Genomic DNA, 11,049 nt, shown 5'->3' on the forward strand with positions numbered 1-11,049 from the left:
GCCACTAGTCGTGCTTTGAATACGAATACTCTCCCATCAAGGCCTCTCTTTCGCTTGTAGATCCATTTTCTCCCCGTCTTTACAACCTTTGGGTGGGAGTATAAAGTCATATAGCTTCTTATCAAGCATGGTCTGTAACTCAAATATCGCCTCTTTCAAAGAGAGATGATCTGGTAACATGTTCACCAAACTTAACGCGCTATTACTAAATTTGCAAATTAAAAAGAAGTTTCACATTGGGAACCTTTAATATTATTTTTGCCCCAGAGTAGAACAAACCGCGAAGCTAACGCTTCTACTCTACGATGCCCAAGCATCAAATCTACAGTAATGGAAAGAGAATTAAGTAGAACATGTTATCACAAGCACATCATCATGCCCCAGCATATACACCAAGATTAAGTATGAACATCATCACATTTCTTTTCCTTTTTCTTTTCTCTAATGTATCTATGCAGCAGGGTAACTTCCATTTTAGCATAATACAGACTATATACAAACAACACCCACCCCACACATTTCACCCGAACCAAATAATTAACCGCTACCGTCATCAATCCTGTGCATCTCCAACAAAACAGGCTACTGAGGAGGTTTCTGTTTAGTGCATCCAGAGCATAACTCAATTGCGGTGGTTACACACTTGGCATGCAGCTGCAGATCGAGCATTCATATATGTACACTTATCGCATGCCCAACTTCCAGAATCATCTGCATTTCTGACTGATGTGCCCGTCTTAGAAGATCCTTTCCCTCTTCCCCCTTTGCTCTTGCTAGTCCCTGCTGCAGTTTTTGAGCTCATCTTGTTGCATACTGCCTGTGAATCTACATCTGAAAGCCCATTCTCCAGTGCTCTAACCAGGTTTTCAAAGTAGTTCCGTGTTACGCTGTAAAAACAAACAAAAAAGTCATATCCTTGTTCAAAATATACACGTGCAAGTAAAAACTTCTACTGACAAACAAGGCATCAGTTACATGCATAATTCCAACCTTCTCATTGACTGAAAGAATTAGACACTAGAATAAAAAAAAAAGATAAACAAACGAGATTCATCACACTGAGAAAATAGGGGGGTATAAATTATAAAAAAAAGTCACTCGTACAAGAGTAATATAAGCTCACACTGACACCACATAAACATTAATCTAAATAAGTTCAAAACATGACATCTTAAGTCTTAACTTAAATTAGATAACTCAGCATATACAAGGACAATGACTGGAGATGAGGATAACCTAAATTTTTCCAGGAAAGGAAAAAGAATCCGAGTTAGCAAATGGAACAGTTGTTTGCTAAAACTAGCTAATTTAATGAACAACAACCTTGAAAGAGTTGAACCCTTGTGTTTCCTACGCAGTAAACTAATCCTTTCGTCCACAAAAACAGTCTATTTTTTTGCCATTTTAGTCCCTTTCCATTTAGAGTAGCTACCTCACAACATATTACCCCAATACAGATGGACCCATTCTTCACGCATAAAAAAGATGGACCCATTCACAATACTCCAACCACTTTAAATTAAAATCTGTGATGACCATTTTTTATAAAAACATGTAGCAGACCCCCATTGGGACCTGTTTTTGTTGGTCGAAGGAAGTGCTAGAGATTTAGGCTCTAGACAAGTAACATGTTGTCGACTTTTCAAAGAAATATTCAATATAAGACGGACGTGCAAGAATTCCCATAGAGACAACGCCACAGCTCTGAGAATCAAAACATCAATAATCACATACTTCTTGATGCAAACACAAACTACCTTGTCAGGCCAGCAAGTTTGGTGCGGAAGTCATTAAAATCTTTTGATGGCCCCTCGGAATTCAGGTAATTCATTAGTTCTTTCTCTGCACATTGATGAAGCCTCTCCAGACCAGCTTCCGCCTCCCCTAGAGTTATAAATATTTGGGTTGTCACAATAAAATTAAAATAATATAAATGACCCAGTATTTCATTAAGGGAGCACAAGCAGGTTATAAGAGAATGTAGAAATACCTTGCAAATACTCAAAGAACTGTTTTTTTGTATGTTCAACCTCAGGTAGATAATATCCATATGCGTACGTCCATTTTAGAACCCTCCTGCATTCTACAATCTGCACCATTGTCCAAAGTTCATGCATCAGTATACATAAAATAAATTGAACAAAAAAAGGGCAAATATAATGCCTTCGGAGAAAGCAGAGTCAGATATAAGACTTTCCAGGTAATATAGAAAATAAGGACCATCTGTTCACATGAAAAGTAAACTATGCTGCAAGAGCAAGTAAGACACAAATGGAACAATGTAGGCAGTTTCGAACTGCATATGTAAAATATTTAGACAAGACATAATGATACCAAAGAACTGGAAACAATTCTATTGACAACTAAGTTAGTATTTTCATAATCAAACAAAAAGGAAAAGATTGAAATATATACTCCGTATTATCTTATTAACTTGAGTACTTGTCCAGAGCTTACCTGTTGCCAAGCTTCAATAACAAACTTCAATTGTGACTCAGGCTGGGAATGAACTTCACTTAGCTTCTCAAGCTGGATTGGAAAATGAATGAACATCACAAAACCAAAACCAAATCCAATTTGCAAGAGGGGGGGGGGGGTGTATAAGACCTCATATGATTCAAATTTGGATATTTAGCAATGGTGATGATCCCCAGAGACCACAAGACTACGGCACTCCTAAAACTAGTTTAGTTCTCTTGGTATTCCAAAAATGCACAAACAGTTATACCATGATAAGAGAATTGTTTGATTACTGGCATTTGTAAGCGGTGGCAGCCCTAGTTTGACTCCTCATCAATTTTAGCTCTAGCTATATGTAATATGTATCCATAAATTTATGTATTCTAGTTTTAGTGCAAGTAGTCCAGGAATTGCTTGTAGAATCATTTGATTTGAAGGCCCTAGTTTGACTCCTAAAGCTGTTGATTTGTGGTCTCTATTTTTTTCCTCTTTGTAATTTTCATTTTCCTTGTGTTATGTGATTTGGGATCCCCAGTTTAAAATTCTTGCGTCCACCACTGCTTGTAAGTGTCGTTTGATTGGGAAACTACGCAGAGGCAACTCCTCATTCACTTAATGTAGTCATCAAAACCTCCTTTTAAGTGGCCACAGGAAATTGAGGAGCTAATTTTATAGATACCTAGGCAACGCTTCATTAGCTTCATACGAGGGGAAGGATTTTAATATTTTCTTGAAAGAGGAAAACAAAAAGTTTTCTCCGTGGAAGAGTTCAAATGTGTTGGTTTGTGACTTTAATTATTGTGCTAAGACTTGAATTATTATACATATTATGTAATGGTTTATGACATTATGTTTCAATTATTTTTCTGAGATTTGAGATATTATGTTTCTATCATTTTCTTTTTTTCATTTTTTGCGTTTTATATTTCTTATTTTTGTATACATTAATAATATTTTTATTTGTATATTTACAACCGCCATGCCAACAACCATATTCCACGGACAACATTGATCAAATCCTCCAAATGAGCAGGAATGCTTAACAAGATAGTTAAGTGCTAAGTATCTGATGTCACTTTTTGTAGCAGATCCTGAATTACTCTTCTTTCTAAACAATCATAATGGAGTCGGATAGAGAAACACAACTTGCATCCATTATCATTTGGAGACGTAGATAGATAGAATAATGGAGGAAGGAAATCCTTACATGTACAGTTTGCATTTGATGCAGGTCCGCCAGTGCCTTTAGCCTTGACTGCATTGAATTTGCTTAAAGTTGCATGTTATGCAGAAAAAGGAAAAAATAACTCAAGACTCAAGAAAGGAAACAGCATGTAAGTTCCTTGTGATGATGATGGAATGACAAAATAGGTTCAATAACTTATGATAATCGTTAGGTAAATGACAATAAGTAAAGAAACTTAGTGCCTTAGAGGTAGTTTTCAAAAGGGGAGTGAGCCAATCCCAACTGATCCAACAGAGTGCAGACCTAGAGAACCCACTACAGAAACTGTCTGCTTGTTAAAAAGGATACCAAACTTCTATCACTCTTCATATAGAGTCCATTCATAAATATGAGTCAGAGAGACACACCAAGAAACATCCAAAAAGAGACTTTATAATGTAAAGAAAGATGTGGGAAATTGGGATATGTTAGTGAATGGGGACAGTATCCACATATAGTATTGAACTTGTTAAATGTCAATGCCAAACAGTTACACTGGCTTCATATGATCACAAAAATCATTTCTGCCAAGTTTCTTCATAGTAATAGGTCAAAGGAATGAATGATACATAGCTTTCTAGCCAATCAGAATTTAAGACTAAGCTAAATAGTTAGATGTTAACTTTCTGAGCACTTTCATAACACAATATGAAAAGTGATTAGATTCAAGTAGGTCTCACATTTGTGGCCACGATTTCCTATTCTTCCTGTACAGCCTCTTTATCTTAAATTTTAGGGTAAATTATTTTCGTGTGCTTGGCCCTTGGTCTGATTGAAAAACTATCTCTCAACTGGAATCTTCATGCTAATGCACTGACTACCCAAAAGAGTCTGATGACCAAATATAAGCAATTTTATTACAGAAACAATGTCCTTTAGACTTTATGAGATAAACTGTGAATCGACTTGCATACCGATTGATTGGATGCCCATCGCTCATAATAATGAGTGTATCGTTCCAAGGAGTTCTTGGCCATCTCTCTCCTCCTTTCTGCATCATCATACTGGACCCAATTTGCAATTCAGTCAAAAGAAGCAATCAGATTCAAATATTAAATTCACAATTGACATAACAAAATGTCATGTAGCGAAGATGCTAGTGACAGAAAAGCCTGCATTGCACACCACTCCCTCTTGCTTTGCTGCTTCATAACGATTGCATGCATAGAAACCTCCAGTTCTCTCACCATGCTCTGACCATTGACCAAGACACAACCTGAAAAGGTATAAAATGCCAATGAGGGGAACAGTTTTAAAATGTCGATGAGTGGAACAGTTCTTGAAAATCAATGTAGTTACTCTGATTAGGGATTTGATTGAAACAGATAAGAAATTCAGCCATGGGCCATAGTAAAGCCACGCAAAGGGAAATACGTATTTCCTGAAATATTTTGGTTTAAATGCAGAATAGTAGAGAAGCATACCAGCAAAACTCAAACTTGCATGGTGGAGTGCAAGTCATGTGCATGCAGCCTTGGTTCTTTTCAATCGGACGCTTGCACTTGGGACATGGCTTGGAGTTGGCCAATATCCTAAAAATGGCAAAATCATCATGAGGAATGCGTGTATGCTATCTTGTAAGTAAATAATATCTTGTAAGTGAAAATTAAGGAGGACACAAACTACAAGGCCAAGAACACCACCAAGAAGTATGTGCTATCTTGCAAGTAAAAAGTAATGAGCTAGCCTTTTGATACACCATATATACATTATACAATTATCATATGGAGACCCAGGCAGGAAACATAAAATTTGTACCATCTAAGGTAGATATAATCTACTCCCTCCGTCCCACTCAAAATGTCCACATTCTTGAGTGGCACGGGATTTTAGGAGGAGTTGTTAGGTGGAATAAGTAGAGAAAAAAAATTGTATATTTTAATGAGTATAGAGGAGAGAGGGATTTGTTTCCAAATATTAAAAGTGGACATCTTGAGTGGGACAAACTAAAAAGGGAAGGTGGACATCTTGAGTGGGACAGTGGGAGTACATTTTTAACTGATAGGGAGATACACAACCCCGGCTGCAAGAGTATAAATATGACATGACTCAATATCAATTAACATCTCAACATCATCAATTATGTTACCTAGATGGCTAAGAGTATAAATCTGACATAGTTCGCAAAATATTCTGCAACATGACCCCAGCTGCAAGAGTACAAATCTGACATAGTTCGTAAAATATTCTGCAACATGACTAAAGATAATTGATAATGCAAAATAGAGGATTATTTTAAAATAAGATACTAGAGATTAACAGCACATGATAGTACCACTTCTTTGCTTTATATTTCAAAATTCAAACACATGCATTTCAGAAATAAACACTGATATGTATACCCATACCAAGAAAATATCTTAGTTACATGAACAGGCACTTATGATGTCAGTTTCACCAGATTCATTGGAGAAGTAGTATACCAGTTCATGTTCTCAGATTCTGCACTGTTTTTCAAAACCCACTTTGCCACAGTTTCACAGTCCACTGGCCGATGGGCTTCTTCTGCGCACTGATCATAGCACAGCTCATATTACTTAACTTATCCTCATGAAGAAAATTAAGACGGTAAAATACATAACAAACCCCAACTCACATTCCAACAGAAGCTATATGAACAATTGCAAGTGACATCATAGCTTCCACTACCAACAACATATTCAACAGCAGAATCACAACCAGGAGCAGGGCACCACTTAATCTGTAAGGGAAGATAAGAGAAAAAATGACCTTCCAAATACAGTCCCAAATGAATGATGAAACTAACTAAGGCATAATAAGCCTATTATCAAGATGAAGCAGTAACAATTTTGTAACGTATACAGTTTGCAGAATGATGCCTTTTATGGATGTTAATTTTCAATAAGATGATGCTATAAATTTTTCTGCACTTAGTATATAAAGTAAAAAGTCAGTAACCTAAAGATTCATACAGAAATCAGAAGAACTAGCAAGGATTCAAGAGGTGATTTGTCTACCTTACGGCTGTCCTCAACATAAGATCTAAGAAGATAGCGGCGGTACTTCTCCTTATCCTCATGGGAAGCTAACTTATCAATCATATCTTGGCCAAGAGCAGCACCACAACAAGGTTCTGGACACCTCAGCACCAAGCATCCAGGACCGTCATTGATGGAAGTACTTATGTAAGCTAAAAGTACAGCCAAGTAATAGATCAGTTATGTTTGACTTTTTAGCACTCACACATGCAAATCTCAAAGAGACACATTGCAGAGATAAATTTCATCAGAAAATCACAAAGATCGCACCGTTCTCGTTAGAGACGATAAATCCAATGTGTACGTTTCAGAGGTCAAAGACAAAATTGGCCATAACATGTTCATTCCTATCACAAGGTTGACAAACTAAAAGATTTATCAGATGACACCCCAGTGAATGTATTACAACATCTCTAAGGCACCCATTCAGGCATCATGTTTGGTTAACCCCAGTGTGTCAAAATGTCGTTTGGGTCGCCCGGGTCGCCCGGGTCGCCTGGGTCGAGACCATCACCGCCCCAACATGGGTGGGTTGATCGAGATACAGGGTCGCCGATGGGTCGCCTGGGTCGAGTGGGTCGCCTGGGTCGAGTGGGTCGCCTGGGTCGCCCTAAACATATGCTATCTCTGATTTTCTCAAATCTCTCACATGTTTTCTGACTCTCTGAATCACAATTCTCTATATATATGCATGCATCACATCAAACTTTTCAAACCTACTTTCTACACTTTAGAATTCGGCCTCTTCACTCCTAAACAAATAAACAATTCAAAGATCTTTTGCCGCCACCCTTCATATATTCCTTTGTTTTGATATTTTCAGACAATGGTATCAATTATTTATTGTGTTATGACTTATGAATTGTTTTGATATTTTGATCATTTCTATTTTCCACTTTATCTCTATTCACATGAATTGCGTCTACATTTATATTATTTGATATATTATAAACATTAGAGCAATATATTTATTTTATTTAATATTAAAGGCAAAACAATTAGCCTAGATTTGTGGTCTCTCGACCCAGTCGACTCGTCGACCCGCGACCCAAATTTTTACCTCATCGACCCGATGCGCCCCGCGACCCTAACAACACTGGTTAACCCCTTAAAAACATAAAAATGAGTACTTCTGAATCTGTTTACTTCAGCCCTCATACGAAATCCACAAACCAGCTCACTTTTGAAAATCACCAAAAGGAAATCAAAGCAAAGGAATAATTCTCCATATCTTCAAAACCAAAAGCCAAGCAACTTTTGAATATATTCCACTATAATAAACAACTTGTATATCCCAGTCACCCACTAGAACAAAACAAAATTAGCCTAACTACCCATCCTTAGTTACCAGATTAAGAACTCATCTGTTCAATCAGCCTAATCACCCAACCTAAATTACCATATTAAGATTAATCTGTTCAATATTTTCAACTACCAATAACTTATACTACTAGTATCTTATTGGATCCTGTAGCTACCAAGGAATATATACACATCAATGTGTACATCCATAGTCAGTAATGTTTATCATAAGTTCATGTGTAATATATATGACTTAGTTATGTAATTCTACACAAACAGTAACGTAAACTTTCTAATATATGATACAATAATTGAGTTTACAATAAAGGGTTCGATGTCAAATTTGAAATATGAATAACTTTACCATTCAATTATTTAAGCAACTATACCAATTAATAGATGTTCAAGTTGATTAGATACTTAGATCAATTCTATCCTATATAAGCAACATGCAAATTACAACCAGAAACATTGATGAGTAGAGATCAAAATTGTTCCTAATGAGTCCTAAGAACTATACTCTAAGCAAGTCCCGATCTCAGTTAGAACTAAGTTCCCACCAAATAGGGCTTGGTACAAGATACTTATATCCGCTTCGAGTTTGCATGCACTTTTATATTTCTGCTTGCAAAACCAGGTTTCGATCTTCAGTTTTATCTATTTTGCACAGAATGTGTATATGTATATGCAACTAAGTTAAGCAATCATATTCAATCAATGATTCACCCAGACTTCCACCTGGTCAATAAATTATAACACCACACTAGGGGGGAGACACTAAATTGCCTTAAGGCTTAGGAGCCATGGTGCCCCCTCTATAAAACCACCGAGAGCTTTCCATAGTACTCAATTCCCCTCCCGGATTCAATCGACAAAGAAAGTATCTTCGAAGATCATGAAATCCCCTCTCCGAGTTTCCAACACAAGCAAAGAAAGCAAAATTTTCTTTCGATGAAATGTTTGTTTCAGCTATAGGGAAATTCTGTTGAATTGATCCAATAAAGGGCATGCAAAGATGCGGATACGGATATAGCTTTCCTTTTTGATGTATCTACAAGAATTAGTCAGTTGAAGTATGAAACTGATAGACAAACCTTTCCAGCATGTGTCACAAAAAAGGTGAGAGCACGCAAGAGTTCGTAGTTTGTTGATAGTGTAGCGCTCAAAACAGATCCCGCAGGACACCTACTAGGATACAAAGTAAGATAAGCACATGTGGAAACACATCCTGAAAGGAAACTAAAGATAGAAATCATCTTAAATTGATAACTTACTTCCTTAAAATTTAGAGCCTTAACAACTGGTGTTTCCAATATGCCAACAGCTCTACGAACATTTTCTTCGTCGGCGAACCATTCTTCATGCACGTTATTCACACTCCTGAAAACAATAATGTAAAAATAGTTTGTAGATGTATAAACTGCAATAAGACAACCAGATCATATATTACAGAAAAAAAAAATCAGACATTTTCCAACATAACGGGATATTTAAGCACTTCAAACAATTTTTCCCACACCAGGTACCTCAACTTTCTTGAAGAACAATAATTAAGTTACTCTAGAGTCTAGACCCAAGTTAATGGAAATTTAACAAACTTGGTTTTAGCCTTACAAAAACTTGGTTTTAACGAGAAAAGTACAATCAGTTACCAGTTATAACGCCGCAACAGTATGCATGCTGCTTCCCGTGGAATAGAAAGAACAGTAGATATTTTGGTAATGTCTTCGAATTGGCGTTCTTGTATATCTTCCTCTTTTAAGATAGTATAATTCTTCTGTAGAACATACAACAGTGAGTTTCTCAAGAGGGAGGGTGGAATCATAAACATGAAAGGCATTTCAAGCAAATGCTAACTCAGAAAGCGCATGACTATTATTCAAAGTTCTTAGTTACAAAACAGAACTTTCTCTGACCCTCACTCGTTGCAATGCCCCTGAGTTTAGGAGCATAAAATGTCAAAGCTAAGCTGGACCTCATCAAATATTAACTTAAGTTTTGGTTTTTACTTATTATTTCTATACTGATCAATCTTGTTTCAAGAACACAATAGATCAATTCTATTCCACCAAACACAGCGTCTGTTCTGATTAAAGGAAGCAGTAAACCCCGCTCTTACATATGCAGGGAAAAAAACGGTAATTTAAAGTTAAAAATCTCCCTCCCTGTAGAAAAACGTTAGTAACCACCCAACAAACCAAAAAAAAATTAGAAGACACTGGCTTGTAAAGACCCAAATTTTCATTTTGCACAACTGTAATGTACATACACACATAATAATTCCCAGCTTAAATCACATTGAATCAAGCAAATTGAACGAATTAGCTACTCGTCTGTCACTGCAGCAACTGAATAAATCAATCGGACAAAAAGCAAAGCGCCGCTCTACGAGTAGTACCTGCGAGCGACTGACGAGTGCGTCATCGCCGTCATCCGAGTTGGCGATAAAGTCGTAATCAGCGGCGTCGTCGTCGTCTTCATCGGCATAGTCATAGGCATAGTCTTCTTCGTCTTCGCCAGTTTCGAGCATATCGTCGTCGTCCTCGCCGCCGCTGTAGTAGTTATCATCCTCATCCAGCGAGGCTACTTCATTGGCATCGTGCATATCGTCGTCGGACTCCAATTCCATCGTGGTTCAGTTGAGAAAACCCTAGAGAGAAATTTGAGAGACGGTGAGAATTTGGGGGACGGAATCCCCTAGGGCAGTCGTGATTAAAAGAACTCAACGGATGAAAACACTTGGGTTTCAATAAAGAGTTTGACCAATAATTAATATTTAAAAAAAATTACCCAGGGTTTGACATTATCCAAAGATATCAAGTTTTCAAATATCCAAATAATTAGGTTCAAAGCTAAATAAATGATGAGTAAAAACAATATCTCAGTGGAAGCTTTCAAGAGAAAGAGTGTCGTCATGTGTGGAAACACAACGACACTCGAAGTTCAAAGATAATCAAATAATACTTCAATTTTAATTGCTCAACACCACCAATTGCACGTCGCCGCTCAACCTGCACATAAGGAAAACGCATGCAGGGCTGAGTACTATAAAAATACTCAGTG

The 11,049-nt window shown here is 37.1% G+C and overlaps 1 protein-coding gene across 1 annotated transcript; it reads right to left on the bottom strand.

The window, feature by feature from the left end:
* Nucleotides 1–214: 214 nt before the first annotated feature.
* Nucleotides 215–10,670, bottom strand: LOC121755932 (probable E3 ubiquitin-protein ligase ARI8). Its single transcript, XM_042151376.1, has 15 exons — nucleotides 10,385–10,670; nucleotides 9,639–9,763; nucleotides 9,261–9,366; nucleotides 9,081–9,171; nucleotides 6,664–6,836; nucleotides 6,282–6,386; nucleotides 6,109–6,197; nucleotides 5,110–5,217; nucleotides 4,811–4,901; nucleotides 4,600–4,689; nucleotides 3,668–3,715; nucleotides 2,458–2,529; nucleotides 1,991–2,090; nucleotides 1,758–1,884; nucleotides 215–887 (listed from the first exon to the last, which is right to left on the bottom strand). Exons 1-15 carry the CDS (start codon nucleotides 10,613–10,615, stop codon nucleotides 623–625), a joined length of 1,821 nt encoding a protein of 606 aa, XP_042007310.1. The 5' UTR covers nucleotides 10,616–10,670; the 3' UTR covers nucleotides 215–622.
* Nucleotides 10,671–11,049: the final 379 nt, after the last annotated feature.

This window comes from Salvia splendens, chromosome 11 (assembly GCF_004379255.2).
Source record: "Salvia splendens isolate huo1 chromosome 11, SspV2, whole genome shotgun sequence".
Classification (NCBI taxonomy): domain Eukaryota; kingdom Viridiplantae; phylum Streptophyta; class Magnoliopsida; order Lamiales; family Lamiaceae; genus Salvia; species Salvia splendens.